Below are 25,590 nucleotides of genomic sequence, written 5' to 3' on the forward strand. Positions count from 1 at the left end.
GTCTCATATACTTTTATTGCTTGAAATACGGCATCAGCGTCAATCCCCAGAGGACGTCTCACTGGTCACGGCCTCTACGTCTGCTGGGGGAAGGAAAAAACTCAAGTCAAGGATTCGGAAACACGATCTGATGGCAGGATAACAAGTAGGTGGCGAGACGGAATAAACCAGAGTCACAAAAAATGTGCAAATAAGACTCAATGCTGACTGTAAGCGGGAAAGTGCCAAAAGTGATGAGAACTGGCAAAAAAAAACAGTGGGGGTCACTGGTATTACTATCAAAGCTTGCTGGGAGTTGTACTTTTGTTACCAGGTGACGTTCTCTCAAATACTGGCTACAGTATCAACTTGAATTTGGTTAAGTTGCAATACCACACCAAGCCTATAAACAAGAGGGGCGCTGTAGTATGTGCCTGCTGTGTTCCTATTCTCTATACATAAGCATAGTGAGAGTAGTGGTGACTGGGGGGCCCTGTATTAGGATGACCACAGACAGGAATATACCAATGCATCACATAGGGGTCACTCCTGTTAGAAAAGACTAAAGGTTTTTCATCCTACCATGTATTCTGTGACACGCGGCTTCTTCCTTCTCATCTTCTCACCCTCAGTTCTTATCCCCCCTTTACGTTTGATCAGCGAGGTCTCGAACATACTGAAGTCTGTGTTCTCTTCAGAGGTCAAGCTGGTCGGTAAGACCGGTGAGGAGGACATCTCAACTCTGGAGTCCAGACCGATCAGCAGGAAGCGGCCGGCCACCACAGCGGCATCCTCGGTCACCATACCGGAGTCCATAGACAGGTCAGATGAGCCGGTGACGCTTGCCATGCTCTTGTTCGATTTCTCTGAAACATCTAGACTGTACCAAGACGTCTTCACCTTCTCTAGAGAGTCACTACAGGGGTTCGAGTCTTCGCATTGTGAGTCCCTTATGGGGTTTAACCCGCAGTCCATCCCCAGAGAATCGTCCCTGACAGAACAGGGGTCCCGGGGGTCATCACCCACAAACTTTAGGTCACACTCACTGCTGGAGTGTACGGTGTCCTCAGAGTCTCCATCATATGGATCCATGAACTACAGAGAAGCAGATATGTGTATAATATAATGTCTAATATCAGACACAGCAGCTTGCTATCTAATGCATCTCAATCTGATTAGCAAGAGAAAAGTGATGTAGCAGAGCCGATACAAACCTAAATTACTGATCCTGTACTGATCCTGTATTATACTCCAGAGCTGCACTCACTATTCTGCTGGTGGGGTCACTGTGTACATACATAACATTACTGATCCTGTACTGATCCTGAGTTACATCCTGTGTTATACCCCAGAGCTGCACTCACTATTCTGCTGGTGGGGTCACTGTGTACATACAGTATATAACTCAGGATAAGTAATGTAATGTATGTACACAGTGACCCCACCAGCAGAATAGTGAGTGCAGCTCTGGGGTATAATACAGTATATAACTCAGGATCAGTAATGTAATGTATTATACCCCAGAGCTGCACTCACTATTCTGCTGGTGGGGTCACTGTGTACATAGGATCAGTAATGTAATGTATGTACACAGTGACCCCACCAGCAGAATAGTGAGTGCAGCTCTGGGGTATAATACATTACATTACTGATCCTGAGTTATATACTGTATTATACCCCAGAGCTGCACTCACTATTCTGCTGGTGGGGTCACTGTGTACATACATTACATTACTGATCCTGAGTTACATCCTGTATTATACCCCAGAGCTGCACTCACTATTCTGCCGGTGGGGTCACTGTGTACATACATTACATTACTTATCCTGTACTGATCCTGAGTTACATCCTGTATTATACCCCAGAGCTGCACTCACTTTTCTGCTGGTGGGATCACTGTGTACATACATTACATTACTTATCCTGTATTATATTCCAGAGCTGCACTCACTATTCTGCTGGTGGGGTCACTGTGTACATACATTAGATTACTTATCCTGTACTGATCCTGAGTTACATCCTGTATTATATTCCAGAGCTGCACTCACTATTCTGCTGGTAGGGTCACTGTGTACATACATTACTGATCCTGAGTTACATCCTGTATTATACTCCAGAGCTGCACTCACTATTCTGCTGGTAGGGTCACTGTGTACATACATTACTGATCCTGTACTGATCCTGAGTTACATCCTGTGTTATATTCCAGAGCTGCACTCACTATTCTGCTGGTGGGATCACTGTGTACATATATACTGTATCAGTACCTGCATTTTCTGGAAATCTGTTGTCCTTAGAGCCACAGGAGATGACACATTGGTTCCACAACCCTAAACACAAAACAGTAAAATATCAAGGAACGAAATAATAATAATAATAATAATAATAATAATAATCTGTAATATTCTCAGTCTCCCCCTATATCTATAGGTATAGGCAGTATCCATCTGACAGATGATGGGGGGCCCCGTACCTCATTGTTGTTGTTGTCCGATTCGGAGTCCGTGCTGGATTCTACTTTGCATTTACTCTTAAGACACAAAAGAAAAGAAACCTATTACGAGGCTATAACCCGGACAGTGACACACAGCGAATCAGACCTAAGTAAGATCCCCCTATTGGTGGCTGCATGGAAACCAACAGCAGCAACAACTGACAGTCACTAGCAGCTTGCTGACTGTTTCCAGACCGCTATATGAGTGGTCCAGCACACTGCGGAGGGTAGTAGCTCTCCTTCCTCTGATCCCCATCACTTACCATGTACTTGGAGGCCAATCGCTCAACATAATCGGAATTTCTCCCAGAATCCATCACCACATCAGCCGCCCCTGGGGAGAGCGGAGACCTATGACAACCGTGGGTTTGGCCCATATTTGCTCCATCACTTAAAGGGTTCATCTGGGTAAATCTGCCTACAGGGAGGATACGCGGCCACGGGGAGTATACATGGCTACATGGGACATACCTGACTACAGGGAGTATACATGGCTACATGGGGCATACCTGACTACAGGGAGTATACATGGCTACAGGGAGTATACGCGGCCACGGGGAGTATACATAGATACATGGGACATACCTGACTACAGGGAGTATACATGGCTACATGGGGCATACCTGACTACAGGGAGTATACATGGCTACAGGGAGTATACATAGATACATGGGGCATACCTGACTACAGGGAGTATACATGGCTACAGGGAGTATACATAGATACATGGGGCATACCTGACTACAGGGAGTATACATGGCTACAGGGAGTATACATAGATACATGGGGCATACCTGACTACAGGGAGTATACATGGCTACAGGGAGTATACATAGATACATGGGGCATACCTGACTACAGGGAGTATACACGGCTACGGGGAGTATACATAGATACATGAGACATACCTGACCACAGGGAGTATACGCAGCCACGGGGAGTATACATGGCTACAGGGAGTACATGGGGTTTCCGCCCACGGGGGGGGTGGGTCAGCCCGACTACAGTGCTTCAGCCCGGGCCTGATGGTACAGTCACTTTAAAGCAGCTCTGTACCCACAATCTGACCCCCCAAACCCCTTGTACCTTCGGATAGCTGCTTTTAATCCAAGATCTGTCCTGGGGTCCGCTCGGCAGGTGATGCAGTTATCGTCCTTAAAAATAACTTTTAAACTTGCAGCCCTGTGTCCTACGGGAGTATCTGTGCCCTAACTTTGTGCCACCCCTCCATCCCTCCTCCCCACCCTCTTCAGCATTAGGAATGCCACTGGAACACTTTCTCCATGCTGAACACTGCACAGGTCCTTAAAGGGCTTATCCAGCGCTACAAAAACATGGCCACTTTTCCCCTACTCTTGTCTCCAGTTCAGGTGCGGTTTGCAATTAAGCTCCATTTACTTCAATGGAACTAAGCCTTAAAACCCCACCCAAACTGGAGACAAGAGTAGGGGGAAAGTGGCCATGTTTTTGTAGCGCTGGATAACCCCTTTAACGATCCAGCCCATGTGCCGGGCTAAACATGTGGGGAAATAAGGGCAATCTGCCTGGAGCATTCCTAATGATGAAGGGGGTGGAGAGGAGGGACAGAGAGGGTGTGCGAAGTTAGTTCACAGATACTCCCTTAGGGCACGGGGCTTCAAGTTTAAAAGTTGTTTTATAGGACAATAACTGCATCACCTGCCGAACGGACCCCAGGACAGATCTTGGATTAAAAGCAGCTATCCGAAGGTACAAGTGGTTTGGGGGGGTCAGATTGTGGGTACATAGTCACTATAATGTGCCTGCCTAACAGGATCACACAGGACATAACCCATTACCTGATTTTCCTTGTATTTTTAACCCTCAATATACACAGTGTGAACACAGGCTAAGTGTCAATCACGTGACTAATCTTTACTAATGTATAGGGGGAGGGGTGTGTACATATTTTCACCAGGACTCTCTGAAGCCCCCTACTCACTATATATACAGGCATTATCTCCCGCAGACTGCAGGAAGCGTTACCGCCGATGCTGCAGAGAGCACCTGTCCTCCTGCTATGCGGTACCTTCTCCTGCAGCAGCAGCCGCCCCCCTCGTGGTCCCCGGGGCTCCTCGGCCCCTCTGCCGTCTTCTGGGCATCTTGCAGCGGTTCCTCACTCCTGCGACTTCCTGAAGACACGCCCACTCACGCAGCGCGGGGGAAACTGTCTGCCGGGGGCGGGGCTATGAGCGTGACGTCAGGAGTGTCTGCTGTGGGGTAACGAGGACGGGTCAGGACACCTCCATATACAATGAATACAGCAGTATGTGGGAAGCCCTATATAGCAGGGATGGGGAAACAGCTGCCCTCCAACATGTAGCAGAACTACAATTCCCAGCATGCCTACACAGCCTCCTTCCCTGCTTTAAAGGGTCATTATAGGTTGTCACCTGGCCTCCACAGTTGGGCCTAGAGAGGCAGCTCATGCCTGGCATCCAGTTGCTAAGGCAACCACCCAGTGGTGGGAACTTGCTGGTTTTGGAATCTTCCAGCATGAGCTGCATCTCTCTACACAGCACTGTAGAGAGCATGGTCACATGACCCCTTAAAGGGGACCAGCACGATTGTACTGATATGGTTCCCTGCAGCACAGTATAGACCTACTGTGCAGCTGGCAGAGCATACCCCTGCCACAGTAGCTTCATTAAGGGGTAAAAGATGTTTTATTACTCCAGGAGAGGGGCGGCAACTAGTCATGTGGGCAGGGAGCCGTCTGTGACTAGTCATGGCTGTCTGCTTGTCAGCACGCAGTGCGGGAATGATTGACAGGCAGAAAACTGCGACTTCCCGCCCAGATGCCTAGTTGCCGCCCCTCTCCCGGCATTATAAAAAAAACTTTTTCCCCTTTACAGAGCTGCGGCTGGTATGCTCCGCCAGCTGCACTGTAGATCTATATTGTGCTGCAGGGAACCATATCAGCACAGTCATGCCCACTGGTTCCCTTTAAGCCATTTGGCTGCACAATCCACGGGCAGCATTCCCAGCCTGTGTGACTATACTCCTAGACATGGAGACTGACGGCTCAGCCAGAATAAGCTCATCCACAGGGCACCATGGTCAGTCCACCATGTGACCACAGCAGACACCAGTATGTTTTATGTGGTTTTTTTTGCTCTCGGTTCAAATCCCCATGAGAAAGTATCTGATTTTGGTGTATTTCTATAAGATTGGTCAGAAGAACACGACCTTTTTGGTTTGATCTGACAAAGTGTTAGGCGGGTGATATGTCTCCTCAAGGAAGAGATGGCGACCAAAGGCAGCAGAGTTGTGCTGTGGTGTTGGCTGCAGAAGCCTCACTAATATGGAGTCCTGGGTTCCTATCCCTTTTCTGCCACTTTTTGAAAGAAAAAAAAATTCTTTCATATCAACTGGTGCCAAAAATGTATTTACTTCTATTAAAGTGACTGTACCACCAGGCCAAGGCTGAAGCAGTGGAGGCGGCCGACCCACCCTTAGTGGGAGGAAACCCTAGCCCCCTCTATGATAGGGTTCCACTGATTCTAATGGAGTCACGCCATGGTGGGGCTGGGGTTTCTTCCCACTAAGGGTGGGTCGGCCCGCCTCCAGTTCTTCAGCCTGGGCCTGGTGGTACAGACACTTTAAAAAAACAAAACCTCATTTTCCAGTACTTACCAGCTGCTGTATGTCTTGCAGGAAGTGGTGTATTCTTTCATCTCTGACACATTGCTCTCTGCTGCCACCTCTGTCCATGTCAGGAACTGTCCAGAGCAGGAGAGGTTTCCTATGGGGATTTGCTGCTTCTCTGGACAGTTGCTGACATGGACAGAGGTGGCAGCAGAGAGCACTGTGTCAGACTGGAGAGAATACACCACTTCCTGCAGGACATACAGCAGCTGATACATACTGGAAGACAGGATTTTTTTTTTTTATCAAATCTCTTTTTATTGACCAGTTGATTTGATTTTTTTTGTGTTAACCCCTTGAACTTGGTCTATTGCATTGTTCAAAGGAAACCTGCTCCCTTTGTCATGATAGTATGCTGCTTCGGCTTGATCTAGATGCCATTAGGTTCATGTAGTCCAGTTTGAGCACAGATAGTGAGTGATATGTTAGATGTGGGTTCTAGTCCCTGGTGATTTATAATCACATTATGGACTTGTATCATAAGACCAGTGGCAAACACACAACCATTGAATGGTTAGTGACCAGTCTGCCAGTTCTAATCCCAGTCTTCTACTTTTCTGAAATCGCTCACAACAATCTTCTTAAGGGGACGTTCACACTTACCAGATCCGCAGCGTATTTTCTGCTGCGGATCCGCAGCAGGTTTCATTTAAATAACTGAACACAGCATCAAATCTGCACCATCAAATCTGCTGCGGACCCTGTAGGTGTGAACGCACCCTAAGGGTGCGTTCACACCTACAGGATCCGCAGCAGATCTGACGATGCAGATTTGATGCTGTGTTCAGTTATTTAAATGAAATCTGCTGCGGATCCAGATCCAGTAAGTTTGAACGCCCCCTAAAGGAGTTATCCAGCAATACAAAAGCATGGCCACCTTCTTCCAGAGACAGCACCACTCTAGTCTCCAGTTTGCAATTATGCTCCATTCACTTAAATGGATCCGAGTTACAAAACCTGGACCCAAACTGGAGACAAGAGTGGTGCTGTCTCTGGAAGAAAGGGGACATGTTTATGTAGCACTGGATAATCCCTGGATAATACTGCTGTCATGGCTTGAGACAACATGTTTTGTTTTGCTTAGTGTCGCCTCCTAGTGGCACCAGCCTATACCCACTGTGTCTGTGTCCCCCAATGACACGAGCGAGAAAAGACATTTAAAGGGGTTGCCCCGCAAAAAGTTTTCTTTCAAATCAACTGGTCAGAAAGTTTTATAGATTTGTAATTTACTTTATAAAAAAATATCAAGTCTTCCCATACTTATTAGCTGCTGTATATCCTGCAGGAAATGTTGTTTTAATTTTCAGTCTGACAAGGTGCTCTCTGCTGACATCTCTGGCCGAGACAGGAACTGTTCAGAGCAGGAGAGGTTTTCTATGGGGATTGATATAAAACAGAGACCTGTCTCGGCCAGAGAGCACTGTCAGACTGAAAATAAAACATATCCTGCATGACATACAGCAGCTAATAAGTACAGGAAGACTTGAGATTTTTTGATAGAATTACAAATCTATATAACTTTCTGCTACCAGTTGATTTGAAAGAAAAAGATTTAATGGATAACCCCTTTAAGGTGATGGTCCCTGGTTAGACTTGGTACCAGCTTCCTAGAGTAGTTGCCGCATGTGGCAGTCGGCTTGGCTACATAAATAACACAGATTTGAGGAAGGACAGGGGTACCAAACAGTGTCTCTCCAGCTGTTGCATAACTACAACTCCCATCAAGCCTGGACAGCCAAAGCATGGGGGTTGTAGTCTTGTACAGCTGGAGAGCCTGGGTTCTCTATCCCTGGTCTACAAGATGTTTTTGCAAAGTACAGAGTTGAATATCCTTGAAGACAACTGATGGCTTCTAGTAATATCTGTATTTTACCCCTCAGTGTTCTCCACCATTATTGTGCCTAATCTTCAGAGGTTTATAGGCCTTTGTTTAGTATTTGATGACACTGAGAATTATTCCCCATATCCCCAGTTCTGGCTGTGGTGCAGTGCAATAAGTAGCTCACATACAGTGCAGGGAAGTATATGGGAGACCAGGGTTCCCATCCGGATTTCCTATAACAAATGCGTGTCGCTCCAGGTTTCGTGAAACCAAACTTGCTTGGCTCATCTGTAATTCTATGACATTGTTGGTGTTACTGTCTGGGTGTATGCCTCTCAACTTTACACCTATTCTATAGTCGCCCCCTGCTGGCTACACATTGTCAAGACATGCTGGGAGAGGATTCTAGTCTGTAAAGAACAGATATAAAAAGTGCCCTATTTTCCGATGCACTTTTACTTCTGGGGTCAGGGGTGAGCTAAACGCCAACCGTAATGAACCCTGTCCATGAAAGTAGTAGCAATGGTCACCTCTCCACTTGAATATACTTCTCCTAGTGGAACCCCATTATAAAGATGTGTTTTGAGTTCTAGCGGCATCTGTTACAATCTGAGTCAGATTGTGGGTACAGAGTCGCTTAATATTTTCCAAATGTCATGAATGATAAGGTTTTTGGGGTTCTGTCAACTTTCATGTTCATACATAATGGATGGAAGTTACACCTTCCAGTGTCACCTTATCCCACCATTAGGGCTCCCTTGTATTTTGTCGGAGATGGTGTCCTGAAAATTACCTTTAGGGTGCGTTTACATGTACTGGATCTCAGCAGATTTGAACTTGCAGATTCAAAGCAAATTTGCTGCAGATCCTGTAGGTGTGAACACACCCTTAAAAAGGTAAATCACTTGGGGGGTGAAGGGCGCGATCAAAGGGTGTAATATTTAGACTGGTGCAAACTGTTCTCAGCAGCTAATTACAGATCCTCTTTCCTTCAGAGCTGAAAGCAAAGCTGTGATTGGTTGGTTGGTTTGGGCAGCTTACACCACTCTAAATTTTACACCCTTTGATGAATGATCTCCTTGGGGACCACAGCAGGTTATACTGAAAAATATCCCACAGGTGAGCGGTTCTCTTATGACGCACCACCAGAGGAGGACTGCACACCTGAAGGATCTTTTCAGCCTATCCTGCCGCAGTGCAAAACTGATAGGTACACGTCACTTCCCAATGTAAGTGCTGCATGCTAAGCAGGGCTGTAGACCCAGCAAAGTGCTGACACCTAGTGGTCATGTGATGTGCATTTTTACCACAAACAGTTTCTGGGTGGCAGCCTTATTGTAAAAACTACAGTTTATATTGGGGCACCCAAACACCCCCTTTTTCCTCAATGACATGAAGGTACTGTACACAACCAGTAGGAGGCAATGTTTCATTTTATTCTCATAGAACAATGTAATATTAACAAAAACATACAACATCCAAAAAAATAAATATTTTAGACATAATGCAGGCTGCAGGAATGCTGCACAAAGTACAAAAACCTAACCGGTTAAGATTAGAACTGGAACGTATTCAACTGATTCAGTCAACCTCTTCCATCCTTGAGGAGTCTTCATCTCCTTCCAGGGGTGGCATCTCTTCAGTAGCGGGGGCTGTCAGGTCTTCAGTGGCTACATCGTCCTCATCGATGCCTGTAGAATCAGAGGTAATGGTTACTGTACCGTCAGCACTTGCATACTGTTTGCAGAACAGACGTAAACCCGTTATATATTCTGGCGTTCATGGCGTTCATGTAACACAACTCACCTAAGCCAAGCTTGATCATCCTGTAGATGCGGTTGGCATGTGTCTGGGGGTCTTCCAGGCTGAAGCCTGAGGACAGGAGGGCAGTCTCGTACAGAAGAATAACCAGATCCTTCACAGACTTGTCATTCTTGTCAGCATCTGCCTTCTGCCTCAGTGTTTCAATAATGGAATGGTCGGGGTTAATTTCTAAGTGCTTTTTAGCTGCCATGTAGCCCATTGTGGAGTTGTCCCTCAGTGCTTGGGCCTTCATGATTCTTTCCATGTTGGCGGTCCAGCCGTATGTACTTGTTACAATACAGCAGGGTGATGTTACTAACCTATTGGACACTACAACCTGAAAGAAACGGAATAAGTAAATATTATAGCCTATGACACTATACTATGGAACCTAAAATTCTGATGTTAAGCAATCTACTGTTACAAGCCTGGATAACCACTTTTATATTATAGAGGGAAGAACTAGACTATGGGATTCCCACACCACCATCCATAGCAGACACAAACCTTTTCTACTTTCTTTTCCAGGATGTCTTTCATAATCTTGCACAGATTCTCAAACTTGGATTTCTTTTCCTCTTGCTTCTTTTTCTCTTCTTCATCTTCTGGAAGCTCCAGCCCTTCCTTAGTGACAGATACTAGAGTCTTGCCTTCAAACTCTTTCAGCTGCTGGACACAGTATTCGTCAATGGGCTCGATCATGTAGATGACTTCAAGGCCGTGCTTCCTGAGCCGCTCTACGAAGGCCGAGTGAGCAACCTGTTCTTTTGTTTCACCTGTAGAGAGAACGGAAAGTCAGTCATGCTGCAAATACCCTTACATCCAATACCATATGTCACTACAAGACTAATGACTAAAGACTACAAGACCATAGTTCTACAAGACTAATGAATATGCACGTGTGCTTTCTGCCAATTTGAAGTTAGCAGCGGGTAAATAATCAGATCACGCTATGCCAATTTCCAAGTGAGCCAACTCCTTGATGACACTTATCCAAACTCATATAAGTCTAAGACCACTGCCTCAAGTCCGAGCCTAAAACACTAACTTAGTGATTTACACTAAAATCAATATAAGATCTAGGGTCAGGATCTGTCTAAGAAAAGGACACCAGCAGACGTGTCCGCAGATCTGTACACCATTATATCCACACACCTGTGATGTAGTAGATGTGTTTCTGGTTCTCCTTCATCCTAGTGCAGTAGTCTTTCAGCGACACCATTTCGTCTCCAGATGCAGACGTGTAATATCGCAGGAGTTCGGATAGTTTGTTGCGGTTCTGGGAGTCCTCGTGAATGCCGAGCTTAATGTTCTTGGAGAATTGTTCATAGAATTTCTTGTAGTTTTCCTTGTCTTCTGATAATTCTGTGAAAAGTTCGAGACACTTCTTCACCAGGTTCTTTCGGATGACCTTCAGGATCTTGCTCTGCTGTAGCATTTCTCTGGAGATGTTCAGTGGGAGATCTTCTGAGTCCACAACACCTCTGATGAAGTCTGTAAAAGTTGAAATTTATATGTTAAGTTTTAAGTTGGAAGACAACGTAACCACTTGCATTACATAACAGAAGAGGCAGCTTTTACTTACTAAGATACTCTGGGATCAGCTCCTCACAGTTGTCCATGATAAAGACTCTGCGCACATACAGCTTAATGTTGTTCTTTTTCTTTCTGTTCTCAAACAAGTCAAAAGGCGCCCTCCTGGGCACGAAGAGCAGAGCTCTGAACTCCAGCTGGCCTTCCACGGAGAAGTGCTGCGGACAGAATCACAAAGGTCAGGGTTGCAGTTTTCACCAAGTGCTAAAGCCCAGAGCTGAATGAGCTGTATCCTCAAGAGGACAGGTGACAGATGGATGATCACTGATAACTAGAGATGAGCGAACCTCGAGCATGCTCGAGTCGATCCGAACACGAACTTTCGGCATTTGATTAGCGGTGGCTGCTGAACTTGGATAAAGCCCTAAGGCTATGTGGAAAACATGGATATAGTCATTGGCTGTATCCATGTTTTCCAGACAACCTTAGAGCTTTATCCAAGTTCAGCAGCACCGGCTAATCAAATGCCGAACGTTCGGGTTCGGATGGACTCGAACCCGAACCTGGTTCGCTCATCTCTACTGATAACCCAACATCTCCGCCATCTATGGAAGCCCTATAAACAATGTGTGGCAGTGCACACATGGCTACAACTCCATTCCAACAGACTCGGGATCACTGGGAGTATAATACTGTCAGCCTGTAGATGAAGGAGTTGTGCCAACACCACATTCCCCATTGAGCTTCAACTTCTATTATTAATAGACTATAGAGCCCCCTGAGATTACTACCTTTTCTAGATTCACACACCACAATAAACACTTACTATCCGTGGTGTCCATGTAAACCTGCTGTAGACAATGGCTCTGAAATGACTGTATACTGCATTGCTTTTACCTTAACAGCCAAATGATCCTCCCAGTCATTGGTAAGACTCTTGTAGAACTCTCCATATTCCTCATTTGAGATGTCATCAGGGTTGCGGGTCCAGATTGGTTTGGTCTTGTTCAGTTCTTCTTGGTCAATGTATTTTTCCTTAATCTTCTTTTTCTTCTTCTTGTCTCCTTCCTTCTTATCTTCCTCCTCATCAGAGCCCACATCTTCTATCTCTGGCTTCTCCTCCGTCTTTTCCTCCTCCTCCTCTTTCTTCTCTTCCTTTTCTTCCTCTGCTTCATCATCGCTGACTTCCTTATCACGCTCCTTCTCGACAAAGAGTGTAATGGGGTAACCGATGAACTGGGAATGTTTCTTTACAATCTCCTTAATCCGCCTTTCCTCCAAGTATTCAGATTGGTCCTCCTTTAGATGCAGGATAACTTTGGTACCTCGACCTAGGGGCTCACCTGCAAATATTGCATAGTTAAGAATTGGAAATATACACTAGATCATATTCCAATTGATATCCGCTTAGTAAAGATTGTGTATACTTACTGCTGTCTACTCTGACAGTGAAGGAACCTCCGGCTGAAGACTCCCAGGCGTACTGCTCATCATCATTGTGTTTGGTGATCACAGTCACTTTCTCAGCTACCAGGTAGGCAGAGTAGAAGCCAACACCAAACTGACCAATCATAGAAATATCTGCTCCGGCCTGCAGAGCCTCCATGAACGCCTTGGTTCCGGACTTGGCGATGGTGCCCAGGTTGTTGATCAGATCAGCTTTGGTCATACCAATGCCAGTATCAATAATAGTCAGAGTGCGATCCTGTTTGTTAGGGATCAGATCAATCTTCAGCTCTTTACCAGAATCCAGTTTGCTGGGGTCCGTGAGACTCTCATAGCGGATTTTATCCAAAGCCTACAATAAGATATGCACTTTAGAATATGCCACATATAGAAATCCTAGTTAGTTATGTAACGCACAGGTTAAAATAAACAACTAAAATAATAGACACTTACATCTGAAGAGTTAGAAATCAATTCTCTCAGGAAAATCTCTTTGTTGGAATAGAAAGTGTTGATGATCAAGGACATAAGCTGAGCGATCTCAGCCTGAAAGGCGAATGTCTCCACATCCTCCTCCATTTGTTGGTCCTGTGCTGCAGACTGCGCTTCTTCTGGCATCTGTGAAGAGTAAGATGTACAATTAGTACAACCAGGAGACAGAAAGATGGATGCCCAGACAGGTAATAGAGCTCCTATGGATCGATCCTATGATGCTTCCTCCCTCCTCACTGCAGCAAGACAAGGATCTTTCTAGATGCAACCATACAAATGAGGTTAGGTCGCCATCTAAAGGCCACTCTTATGTACTGCAAGCTTCTAGAAACTACCACCGGAGACAACAGCCCTCCCCCACAATCCTATAGGAGTTAATGCAGATAATTTCAGGAAGGTTCTGGATGCCATTGATACCGTCCTCTACCTTGAAGACTACGTTGTTGACTTGTGAAGATAACAAGTAACGACTCATATGTTATAGTATTCTTCCAGTCTCACAAATGGCTACAAAGACAATGAAGAACCCTGCGTCAAGTGCACCGCAGCCCTATAGTGGTCTCTTGTCAGCCGTGACTGCAGGACATGACCAAGGGCCATTTAAAGGACCATTCATTTTGGCATTCTAGACCAGACTAATCAATATCAGACACTGAAAACGGCACATAGACTATAGTGAGGATCCTGATTGCCTTTACAGGGATCCCGGAGCCCATAACTGGGTCAGAATGAATGACAATGCTCAGTATATATATATATTAGTTATAAACAGGCATCAAAAACATATATATATATTAATTATAGTATATAGGATCACATATACACTGTATACTCCCATATATAAACTACAACTCCCATTCATTACCTTTATTCCCTTACCCAGCTGCTGCAAAACTACAACTCCCATCATGACCTGATAGTCAGTGGTGTATCACAGGACTTGTGGTATTACAGCTGCTGGAAAGCCACCAGCAGGAAGAACATACACAGGCCATGATGGGAGTTGTAGTTTTACAGCAACTAGAGCCGGGATAAGGAACCTTTGGCCGTCCAGCTGTAGCAAAAACTACAATTCCCATCATGCCTGGACAGCCAAAGGCTGTCCAGGCATGATGGGAGTTGTAGTTTTGCAACAGCTGGAGGGCTGGAGGTTCCCCATCCTTACACTATAGAGCCAATGGTTCGAAAGACACTGCATTCAGGCTGTCAGGCCATGATGGGAGTTGTAGTTCAGCAGCAGATCAAACACGAGAAGACACATTGACAGTTTCTGACCTACAGCACTACAAGTCCCAGCACAACCCCAATATCAAGCTATACTGAGCAATCACCGCCCACTACATCTCCCAGCAGACTCAATTGAAATAGCAGGATAATATATTACAATGGCAACATGCTGGGACTTGTAGTTCTTCAAAAAACAGCCACAGGATACAGCACTACCATACACAACACACTGCTGTACATTCAAAACAATGGTTGCCCATAGCAACCGTGCTGCCGCAAAGTAGAGTAGGATGTCACCGGTTGCCATGGGTAACAGCAGTCGGATTTATGATTATCCATGACGTATTATCAGGCCTCGTTCATATTATAAACCATGGCCGCTTACCCTGTTTGGTCCTCAGTCTCTATATGCTGCCGCTCTCCGAGAAGTCAGCAATTACTAGTCTGCCAGTGACAGAACTCACCGCCTCTTATATAAACCACCGCCCCCCTCAACAGGCCCCGCCCACAGCTTCCAGAAACGTCTCGAACCTTCACTGACTTTTCCCGGGCTGGAAAAAAAAAGAAGAGCCGTTACAACTCGCAGCCAATCAAAGGGCGGCCCGTGCGCAAGCGCAAAGAGCGCTCCATCCAGCATACCGGTACTTTTCGTTAGGCGAGGGGGCGGAGCTTTCATGACGCGACAGAAACGGTGGAAAACACTAGAAGATGCTGCGACCATGTGCTTGTTACCCTGGCAACAGGGGAAGCATTATGGCGCAGTGCTGTATATGATATGTGGAGAATAAATTATAATAAAGAGGAAATAAAATGGCTGCTTTGACCCCAATTAAAATTAAGCTAGAACTATATGGGGAGGGACATAAAGGTGACATATTGACTGTCAATGGGAAACCTGAGAGGTGACCATGACACCACTGTCACTATGATTCTAGTCACACATTGAGGGAGATTTATCAAACATGGTGTAAAGTGAGACTGGCTCAGTTGCCCCTAGCAACCAATCAGATTCCACCTTTCATTCCTCACAGACTCTTTGGAAAATGAAAGGTGGAATCTGATTGGTTGCTAGGGGCAACTGGGCCAGTTTCACTTTACATTATGCTTGATAAATCTCCCCCATAGTTCATTGGAAATCACATGCGACTGTAACCTGCATGCATATCGTATATATTGTTGCAATTTCCTGTCGCATGGCTCGGTCTACAACATGGTGAAAGGGAATGGAGCCGCACTGCAACTCCTCCAGTGACGCCACTGGTGTTATGGCCCTATTACACTAAACGATTATCGGTCGTACTTGGCCGGTTGCTAAATGTTTGGTGTATAAGGTCATGTTAAAAGACTACAATCAGCCGATATGCACAATGATATGCTAATCGTGGTCTCTCAACACATCGAAACGGACCAAAGTGCAGCGACAGTCTGCTGCGCGTCGCACCGTACATCGCCTGGACGATCCTTAGATTACTGTTCCCCGCAAGCACAGACCTGACAGGTTGGCGCTGGCTTCCTCCTCAATATCGTGCCATGTAATACGCCCTTTAGGCTGGGTTCACACTGCGCTTTTGCCAGTCCGTTTAACGCATACATTTTATGGAGAAAAATGGATGCAGCAATGGTTGCGGTTGTATGCCACCCATCGGGATCCGTTCTCCATTGATTTGCAATATTTAAAAAAAAAGAAAAGAAACGGATCAAAGCGGCTCCATTTTGTTTTTCCATTTTTTAGCATACATAAAAAGGTGGTTGATGGATATGGTGAAACGGATGGAAAAACCCAGTGTGAACCTAACCTTACTGGTAGCGTTCACGTATATTTTCTGATCACCACATTAAACCATTCACCTTAAGTGTGACAGGACCATCATCTATATGTTTGGTTGTATATGCACGCTCACCATGGCCGAGTGTGTATGTGATTTCAGCAAGAGAGAACAAGAAACTGTTGTCAGACTCTTCCTATAGTCACATGTTGAAATTCATTATGTCTGACCTCTCTTTTCTCCGATATCTCTTGTCAGAGAAGAGTCAAGAGTCATAAGGTCAGGGTTGCTCTAAAATCCATGTACCTGATGGTTTAATGTGTATGAATACGTTTGTCAGTGTTCCCAATTTGGGACAACACTTTACTCTGGGCCACAGAAGGGCATTCCCACTGGCAGAACTTACCCAATTGTGGCAAGTGTATATCGTCACTAACGCTTTATGATGGTTATAGTGGGTGGAGGTCTGACCCCTGGATCCCCTAATCATCCTGAATAATGCTGCGTTTACACAGAACGATTATCGTTCTAATTTTCACGATGACGATCGCATTTGAGCGATAATCGTACGTGTAAACACAGCGAACGATCAAGCGACGAGCGAGAAATCATTCATTTTGATCTTTCAACATGATCTCAAATTGTAGTTGGTCGTTCACTGAAAATTCGCAGATCGCTTCGTGTAAACAGTATTTCACCGATTCACCCTATGTGTAAGATGGGCTGAAGTGATCTTAAAACGATCGCAATAACGATTTTTTCAAACGATATATTGTTCCGTCTAAACACTGATCGTAATAAAAAACACATCTTTATTTCAAAATCGTTAATTGTTCGATTGGCCGAATTATCGTTCCGTGTAAACGCAGCATAGACAGCACTGCGGACCCTTCACTTGCAGTTTTAGGGTGGGTTCAGACTGAGGAATTCTCGCGGAAAATGTCCGCGGAATTCCGTCAGCTGTCCGCCCGCACATCTGGGCGCCTTTCCGCTGGCCCCATATACACCATTCTATGGGCCGGCGTATTCCGCTATACGCTGAAAGAAGTGTCATGTCACTTCTTTCAGCGGATCGCGGAATACGCCGGCCCATAGAATGGTGTCTATGGAGCCGGTGGAAAGGCGCGTGCCCGTGCGGGCGGACAGCTGACGGAATTCCGCAGACATTTTCCGCGAGAATTCCTCAGTCTGAACCCGCCCTTATTGCAGTACCGATGCAGTACGGCACCATTTTCACTGAAATAAAGGTCCGTTCACACAGGTGGAAATTCAAAACGGAACCCCTGCCACGGACTCCGCTTTGAAACCCGCCTGCCTCACTGTCTCAATGTGATGTATTGCGCCTCCGCTCTCCACTCATAGAAATGACATGCCAATTCTTTGAGGGGAGAGCGTCAGAAAGCGGAAGCGCACAAGACATCACATTGACACACTGAGGCAGGCGGGACTCCGAGCGTAGTCTGCGGTGGGGGTTCTGCTCGGATTTTCCATCTGTGAATGGGCCCTTAGATTGGCGCTCTTTAGTGCCCATGTAATATATATACACACATATATGTATACTGGTCCAATATTTCTTCGACCATGATGTTACTAATAAGGATTAATCAGCACAATTATTAGCGAGCACCACACAGTGCCTGGTTTCGGACGCACCTTTTTGCATTGGTGCCCAGGATATTCATGTTACAACTACTGCCATGCCTTCAGGTTATAAGAAACAATAAAAAAAAAAATTTAGCGGTCGGATTGTAAGTAATAATGGGTAGGACTATGGCCGCCTCTAATGGTGCGTTTACACAGACAGATTTATCTGGCAGATTTTGGAAGCCAAAGCCAGGAATGGATTTGAAAAGAGGAAAAATCTCAGGTTTTTCCTTTATGACATGTTCCCTATTTATACGCTGTTCCTGGCTTTGGCTTCAAAAATCTGTCAGATAAATCTGTCTGTGTAAACACACCATAACCCTCCAGGTGTAACAGATAGTTAAACTCTTGCCCTCTCCCTGCAGCACAGATGGCCGTCGAGCTGACTGTTAACCCTTCATTAGCATTTCTTTAGCTGCCATTGTCATGGATCTTGCTCAGCAAAGGTGAAAACAAAACCAGTGAGGAGGCAAGGACTGATCTGTGGGCGGGAGGCAGCCATTACACTGGAATCCTTCTAGAAAAGTCTTCTGTCCTAACCCATATACTTCCTATAGTCAGCCTTCTCATACTTTGCCTAGTTATATAGTGATAAATCCCCATATACAGCAAGGGGAAAGCTGAGTGACAACACTATGGAGCCAGAATAGTGACCACAGACCTGATACTACATGATAGATACATGATCACATGATTACATGATCAGTTCATCCTTATTACCCAGCTTTCTCCAAGCCGCTATATCTGCCTAGGTCCCCAATTCTCACATTATAAAATCATACCTCCCAAATGTCCCTCTTTTGGAGGGACAGTCCCTACTTTTGAGCCAAGTCCTTCTGTCCCTCTTTCAATTAGATTTGCAACATATGTTGTATCCTAAAAATTGTTATGTTAGTTTGCCATTCAGGAGACAGGAAAAGCTGGGTTATAATTACTGGGAAGCTGTAAATAGTAAATATACTGTACGCTAGACCATCACTTGCATGTCTATATAGCTCCAATAGTCTCTATATTCCACAAACCTGGCTGGAGGTCCTGCTACTCCTCCATCATACATGGGATGATGGGGTAGTTGTGAAAACCCACTACAGACCAGACCACCTCTCCTCTATGTGCACCCATGCTAGTCCTCTTAGGGTACAAACACACAGCGTATACGCAGCAGATACGCAGCAGATTTGATGCTGTGTTCAGTTATTTAGATCTAATTTGCAGTGTATTTGCTGCGTATCGCAGCAGTAAATATGCAGCGTATACGCCGTGTGTGTTTGTACCCTAACTTATAATTTTCCCATATAAAGGATGGATTGATATGACAAGGGGTCATCCCATGCATTTATATTACTGTATGACCCAGAAAACATGCACATTCCCTGCAGGCAGTAAATAATGCATGCTTAATGGTGGGAAATGTGCATCTGATGCAGGATTATACACACTAATATACTGTAATCCCCTGATGTCATGGAGGCAGAACATCCACAGTTTTTCACTGCAGGACAAGCTCCCTCCCCCATGTCTGATGACACAATGCAAGTCTGGAAGCTTCTTCCCTCTTCTAGAATGCAGACTTTTCCAGAAGGCGGTTTCTCGGGCTATAAGAGCAGCCGGGGACACAGTGCAAGGTAGACACTACCCAGAGGCAAAGGAGGACGGAACTACATCCCACAGACCAGGAGAGATCACAGCCCCATCCCCCTGCCTACAGTGCGGAGAAGAGAGTTGGGAGCGGACGCAAGTGAGAGCCGGAGTTTGCAGAGTAGAGAGCGGACGCAGCGCAGTCTTCGGGGTTCAGAGCGGACAGAACATATACAGAGAGCAGGTAAGGGGAGAGGGCATCTGAGGGTTTGGGGAGGGGGACAGTCACTGCACCTACTGATTCTTCTACCCTATCTGCATATAGCTACAATATAGTACCCATTATAATAGGTAAAAAAGTTGAATAAACATAAAGTAGGTATACATAACAGCAAGTATACAAAGTACCGGGTCTAAGCTAATAGTTACAATAAATGGAAATATTATTCCAACAGTAACAATGATTTTCCTGTGTATGTCCATTAGCAATGAATAGTGTCATTCTATCATTATATATATATATATATATATATATATAGTATACTTTGTCTGAATGGTGGTGTAATATTTTGCAATTACTTTTGAGGTCCCCTATGACACTGAGGACTTAGGATGCTGGGTATTATATTAATAATATATTGATGTTGCACATTATAGTATTGACAGTCCTGACTGATAGCTTTGTAGATTGTCTGAAAGAATCTAGAAGGTTCTGTAGTTACTGTTATTGCTAATACGTATAGATCTCATTGGATTATTGTTTGTTGGATGGATTCAGTGAATGTACGCCAGATCATCGGGTGCCCTAATGCTGAGACCCTAGCTCTGGGTGAACCCGGCAGCAAATGTTTAATTTCCCAGCAGCACCGTAAGAAAATGTTACTCAGTCCTCATTGAAATCAATAGACTGTGTAACGCACGGACATGCCGGAAAGATGCTGTGTCATTGAGTGATTTGTTGTAACCTAAAGGCTTGCTGCTGAGACATGCGGTATATGAGAGTCATGGGATGAATAGCAGCAGGCTTCAGAATGGGTGGTGGTCACAGATCCCGTCACCATGACAAGGTTTAATTCCCGTCTTCCTTTCCAGGATGCCTGAAGACACCAGAGTCATGGAGGAGGAGGAGGTGGAGACTTTTGCTTTCCAAGCTGAGATTGCTCAGCTGATGTCCCTGATTATTAACACCTTCTATTCCAACAAGGAGATCTTCCTGCGAGAACTCATCTCCAACTCATCTGATGTAAGTCTGAATGAGAAGAACTTTATTTAGGATACCTGTTATAATCCTCCTGGTATGCTTCTGCATCAAAAGCCCCGAACCATCGAATGATGTCTGTGGAGCGGAGCGTCATCCAGGCCATTCATCTATAATTCACTATAATTCCTCACAGGTTGGGAGGAGTCTTATATAACATGGCTAAATGCAAGTCTTATTCCTATGAGTCACTACCATTATTGCATATTCCAATAATAGCGAGCGGTGGCGTATATTGCTAGGGTACGCCTTTACTTGCTGTATGGTCTGTAATTATATGAATGAAGCTGAGCGGCAGTACTTGGTACCTGGTGCACGAGAAAAATCACGGGGTGGTTACATAGTTTCTTTATTTTAGGCATCAGTGGGGGTTCCACTGGTAGGACCTTTAAATATACTAAGCAGCCCCCCCTAAAGTTTCACTGTGTATGAGTGAACTTTGAGTACATTCAGGTTTGTCCCAACCCAAACTCTTGTCAGTTGATTACCAGTGGCTTAAGAAGTTGGATGCAGCCTTAGGGAGTCCTGAAAAACATATATACGGACATAGCCTATGCTTGTATCCATGTTTTCCAGGCAGCCTTAGGGCTGCATCCAACTTCTTCAGCCACCAGTAATCAAGAGTTTTGAGGTTCGCTCATTTCTGTTCTTAAACTATATATGGTGTTTGTTTGCTAAAGCAATTGTTAGTTAATACTTGGCTTATTCCAAATTTGCAGGCTCTGGATAAAATCCGCTATGAGAGTCTCACAGATCCCAGCAAACTGGACTCTGGCAAAGAGCTAAAGATAAGCCTGTTCCCCAACAAGCAGGATCGCACTTTGACTATTATTGACACTGGCATCGGTATGACCAAAGCTGATCTGATCAACAACCTGGGCACCATCGCCAAGTCCGGAACCAAGGCGTTTATGGAGGCTCTGCAGGCCGGAGCAGATATTTCTATGATCGGTCAGTTTGGTGTTGGTTTCTACTCGGCCTACCTGGTAGCTGATAAAGTGAGGGTGATCACCAAACACAATGATGATGAGCAGTACGCCTGGGAGTCTTCAGCCGGAGGATCCTTCACTATCAGATCCGATAACAGTAAGTCCTCCAAATTCAGGGATCTGTGAACGTTCCTTTACGATACAACTTAATATTGATGCTTGTATACTGAGAACATCTTCACTTTTATCTTTAAGGTGAGCCCTTTGGCCGTGGTACAAAAATTATTCTACACATGAAAGAAGATCAGACTGAGTACTTGGAGGAAAAAAGGATCAAGGAAATTGTGAAGAAGCATTCCCAGTTCATTGGTTATCCCATCACTTTGTTTGTAAGTAATGTCTCTAAGTATGCTACCTGGTTTTACTGTCCACAAGGCCCTAAATGCATTAGACTCTTCCTGACTTTGGACTCTCTCGTGTTGTTCAGGTTGAGAAGCAACGTGACAAAGAAATCAGTGATGATGAAGCCGAGGAAGAGAAAGAGAAAGATAAGGAGAAGGAGAAGGAGATCAATGAGAAGGATGAGACTCCTAAGATTGAGGACATGGGATCTGATGAGGAAGAGGATGAGAAAAAAGGAGATAAGAAAAAGAAAACCAAGAAGATCAAAGAAAACTATATTGACCAAGAAGAGCTGAATAAGACCAAACCTATCTGGACCCGCAACCCTGATGACATTACCAATGATGAGTATGGCGAATTCTACAAGAGTCTTACCAATGACTGGGAGGACCATCTGGCTGTAAAGGCAAGTTGAGATATTTTCCCATTAACAAGTCTATTCAAGCTGTTTCTTCTATTCTAAGCTACTTTAGTATCCAGAGGTGAATGTAGACCATTTTGGATATCCAACAAGTTATCTTCTAAAAATGCTAATGTGATTTCCATTTTTTTGTTTCTAGCATTTCTCTGTGGAAGGCCAGCTGGAGTTCAGAGCTCTGCTCTTTGTGCCCAGACGGGCACCCTTTGACTTGTTTGAAAACAAGAAGAAGAAGAACAACATCAAGCTGTATGTGCGCAGAGTCTTCATCATGGACAACTGCGAGGAGCTTATCCCAGAGTATCTGAGTAAGTGGAATACACTAACAATTGGAGCTCCAAACACAAATTAGGACTGGATAGATAGTCACAATACATAGGGGAGAGAAGATGTATAGTGTCACTGGGTTGGAGAAGTAGAAGTCACACTCAGGCTCTGATATGTGAGGGGGCCCAAGGAGACACAAGAGAAGGCTATATAATATCCAAAAATTTTTGAAGGGATATTTATTAGGCCAGGGCTACATGACAACTTTGGCTGTGATATAAGATGCAATGTGTGTTTTGTCTGACAGTGGATAAAGTTGCATTGTAACTCGCAGATGGCTGTGACAAGGACTAAAAGCCCTTTGCAGATACAGCAATTTGCAGGTTGCAGAGTAACATAGCTCCCTATGGCCATAATGTAGGTCTATATAAGGGTTTTAATATATGTTTAGTCCTAACCTAGGGGAACACACATTTGTTTATTTTTTTTCTTCTCATAGTTGCTATTATAATTCTGCCATGTCATCTACTAAATGCTGTCAGGAAGGAACACATCTTAGGAAGTCTTTCAAATGAGCAGGAATTGGAACAGTCTCAGAGTCACATAAGATAGACTGATAATTCTAAGTGTTTCTTTCTCGTGAGAATTGACCGTGCATTGCATATTCCACAGATTTCATAAAAGGAGTGGTGGACTCGGAGGACTTACCTCTCAATATCTCCCGTGAGATGCTGCAGCAGAGTAAAATCCTCAAAGTCATCCGCAAGAACCTGGTAAAGAAGTGTCTGGAACTATTCTGTGAGCTGGCTGAGGACAAGGAGAACTACAAGAAGTTCTATGAGCACTTCTCTAAGAATCTCAAGGTACGTAGGAAAGGAGATAGAGTGATGTACAGTAAAATGCTGTATATCAGTAGTTAGGTCAAGATGGCTATGCTGTAGACTCCTTGTCTAATATCAAATCTTCTACACTACAGCTTGGAATCCATGAAGACTCCACAAACCGTAAGAAGCTTTCTGAGCTCCTACGTTATTACTCCTCTGCTTCAGGAGATGAGATGATCTCTTTGGGCGAATACGTATCTCGCATGAAGGAAAATCAGAAACACATCTACTACATCACAGGTAAGAGCGGATATACTGGGGTCTAATATGAGACCATCAAATGTTGTCTGACATCTTCTGTGCTTCCTTACTGATCACTTTGGTCTTGTTCATTGCAGGAGAAACCAAGGAGCAAGTGGTTCATTCAGCCTTCGTGGAAAGACTCCGGAAACACGGCCTAGAAGTGATCTACATGACCGAACCCATCGATGAGTATTGTATCCAGCAGCTTAAGGAGTTTGAGGGAAAGACTTTGGTCTCGGTGACTAAGGAAGGTTTGGAGCTTCCTGAAGATGAAGAAGAGAAGAAGAAGCAGGAGGAGATTAAGGCCAAGTTTGAGAACCTCTGCAAGATCATGAAAGACATATTGGATAAGAAGGTGGAAAAGGTACATCTTCCTCGTCTTTTGGTTTTGTTCATAAGTAAACTTTTTGCCAAATTTTGTGTCTTACACCAATGTCTATTATCATAGGTGGTCATCTCAAATAGACTGGTTGAGTCCCCTTGCTGCATCGTGACTAGCACCTATGGGTGGTCCGCAAACATGGAGCGCATCATGAAGGCTCAGGCTCTCCGGGACAACGCTACAATGGGCTACATGGCAGCTAAGAAGCATCTAGAGATTAACCCCGACCATTCCATTATTGAAACACTGAGGCAGAAAGCAGATGCTGACAAGAATGACAAATCTGTGAAGGATTTGGTTATTTTGCTCTTCGAGACTGCCCTCCTGTCATCCGGCTTCAGCCTGGAAGACCCCCAGACACATTCCAACCGCATCTACAGGATGATCAAGCTTGGCTTAGGTAAGTGCATGGTTCTCTTCCCAACATAATACAACAAACAATGGAAATAATGTGTGGATGTGTCAGAAGGGGTGGCTAGAAAGGTCCACGTACCTACATAATATGTACCTTGTCAATTTCTTAAGTTAATACATTAGAATTAATCATAGTAATTATGGTCCATAGGAATTGATGAAGATGTTCCTGAAGAGGAGACCACAAACCCAGTGGTGGAAGAAATGCCTCCTCTAGAGGGCGACAACGAGGATGCTTCCAGAATGGAAGAAGTGGACTAGGACCATGGACTCTATGAAGAGCAATGATATCCAGAGATGTAAATAGCTGTGTACAATCTTTCCTAAAGAAGGAACTTTGTGAGGCAATGTTTGCTTCTCATAGGCTTCACCTCTGCAGAGCGTTTTTCTAATATATTATTTATTTTAGGTTTATATTGTTCGTATTTTGCACCCAGCTGGTTCTGTTCTACTACCGATAGGTAATATGTTCAGGGAACATATACTTTTTGCGTCCAGCCAAATCTGCATTGATTTATTATATGAACAGAATTTAATTTGCACATTTTTAAATAAAACATTCCCTTTTTTTAATAAATATTTTTGTACGTTGTGGTTATTTAATCTTTTAGGTTCAATATTTTTTGGGATTAAAATAAAAGACAGTGAGCATATTATTGCTATATCATTGAGCCGGGGAGTGATTGGGAGGCAACCTAAACACTATAGACACGTTACTGCATTTTGCAACGGTTTGCACAAAATTATTATGAAAAAACATGATTTTGCGCAAATTGGGCAGATTATGGTAATCGTAATGCTTCTCAGGGCTTAAGAGACCAGGGATGGGGGAACCTGTGTCTTGGTGTTGCAAAACTACGATTCCCATCATGCCTGGACAGCCAAAGGTCCAGGCATGATGGGAATTGTAGTTATGCAACAGCTGAGGGGCCAAAGATAACCC

The 25,590-nt window shown here is 44.6% G+C and overlaps 3 protein-coding genes across 5 annotated transcripts; 1 reads left to right on the forward strand and 2 right to left on the reverse strand.

Annotated features, from left to right (window-relative positions):
• On the reverse strand, positions 1-4,681 carry LOC138771117 (uncharacterized). 2 transcript variants are annotated; one of them, XM_069950585.1, is made up of 6 exons: positions 4,521-4,681; positions 2,737-2,807; positions 2,453-2,509; positions 2,247-2,309; positions 562-1,074; positions 1-80 (listed from the first exon to the last, which is right to left on the reverse strand). In XM_069950585.1, the coding sequence occupies exons 1-6, from the start codon at positions 4,591-4,593 to the stop codon at positions 75-77; spliced, it is 783 nt and encodes a 260-aa protein (XP_069806686.1). In that variant the 5' UTR covers positions 4,594-4,681; the 3' UTR covers positions 1-74. The 2 variants fall into 2 exon arrangements, with proteins under 2 accessions (XP_069806686.1, XP_069806685.1); XM_069950584.1 differs by having other exon boundaries at positions 1-83.
• A 4,707-nt stretch (positions 4,682-9,388) lies between these two features.
• On the reverse strand, positions 9,389-15,208 carry LOC138771204 (heat shock protein HSP 90-alpha). Its single transcript, XM_069950758.1, has 10 exons — positions 15,102-15,208; positions 14,848-15,013; positions 13,197-13,361; positions 12,729-13,095; positions 12,195-12,640; positions 11,350-11,515; positions 10,920-11,258; positions 10,272-10,540; positions 9,768-10,101; positions 9,389-9,652 (listed from the first exon to the last, which is right to left on the reverse strand). Exons 3-10 carry the CDS (start codon positions 13,359-13,361, stop codon positions 9,543-9,545), a joined length of 2,196 nt encoding a protein of 731 aa, XP_069806859.1. The 5' UTR covers positions 14,848-15,013; positions 15,102-15,208; the 3' UTR covers positions 9,389-9,542.
• LOC138771205 (heat shock protein HSP 90-alpha-like) lies at positions 14,770-25,205 on the forward strand. Of its 2 annotated transcripts, none has more exons than XM_069950761.1 (11): positions 14,770-15,103; positions 20,543-20,693; positions 21,428-21,794; positions 21,893-22,026; positions 22,125-22,445; positions 22,600-22,765; positions 23,397-23,587; positions 23,701-23,848; positions 23,947-24,215; positions 24,300-24,633; positions 24,799-25,205. In XM_069950761.1, exons 2-11 carry the CDS (start codon positions 20,544-20,546, stop codon positions 24,906-24,908), a joined length of 2,190 nt encoding a protein of 729 aa, XP_069806862.1. In that variant the 5' UTR covers positions 14,770-15,103; position 20,543; the 3' UTR covers positions 24,909-25,205. The 2 variants fall into 2 exon arrangements, with proteins under 2 accessions (XP_069806862.1, XP_069806861.1); XM_069950760.1 differs by lacking the exon at positions 14,770-15,103 and adding an exon at positions 18,165-19,694.
• Positions 25,206-25,590: the final 385 nt, after the last annotated feature.

Source organism: Dendropsophus ebraccatus, chromosome 13 (assembly GCF_027789765.1).
Source record: "Dendropsophus ebraccatus isolate aDenEbr1 chromosome 13, aDenEbr1.pat, whole genome shotgun sequence".
NCBI lineage: Eukaryota > Metazoa > Chordata > Amphibia > Anura > Hylidae > Dendropsophus > Dendropsophus ebraccatus.

Bases quoted from the DNA above. Each gene is read 5' to 3' on its own strand.
- LOC138771205 (XM_069950761.1), top strand. From the start codon at position 20,544: ATGCCTGAAGACACCAGAGTCATGGAGGAGGAGGAGGTGGAGACTTTT. The intron at 20,694-21,427 runs GTAAGTCTGAAT...CCAAATTTGCAG, and splicing joins TCATCTCCAACTCATCTGAT to GCTCTGGATAAAATCCGCTA. The intron at 21,795-21,892 runs GTAAGTCCTCCA...TTTATCTTTAAG, and splicing joins CACTATCAGATCCGATAACA to GTGAGCCCTTTGGCCGTGGT.
- LOC138771117 (XM_069950584.1), bottom strand. From the start codon at position 4,593: ATGCCCAGAAGACGGCAGAGGGGCCGAGGAGCCCCGGGGACCACGAGG. The intron at 2,510-2,736 runs GTAAGTGATGGG...TTGTGTCTTAAG, and splicing joins GATTGGCCTCCAAGTACATG to AGTAAATGCAAAGTAGAATC. The intron at 2,310-2,452 runs GTACGGGGCCCC...TTTTGTGTTTAG, and splicing joins CGGACAACAACAACAATGAG to GGTTGTGGAACCAATGTGTC.
- LOC138771204 (XM_069950758.1), bottom strand. From the start codon at position 13,361: ATGCCAGAAGAAGCGCAGTCTGCAGCACAGGACCAACAAATGGAGGAG. The intron at 12,641-12,728 runs GTAAGTATACAC...CAATATTTGCAG, and splicing joins CACTGTCAGAGTAGACAGCA to GTGAGCCCCTAGGTCGAGGT. The intron at 10,102-10,271 runs GTTTGTGTCTGC...CGTTTCTTTCAG, and splicing joins TGGAAAAGAAAGTAGAAAAG to GTTGTAGTGTCCAATAGGTT.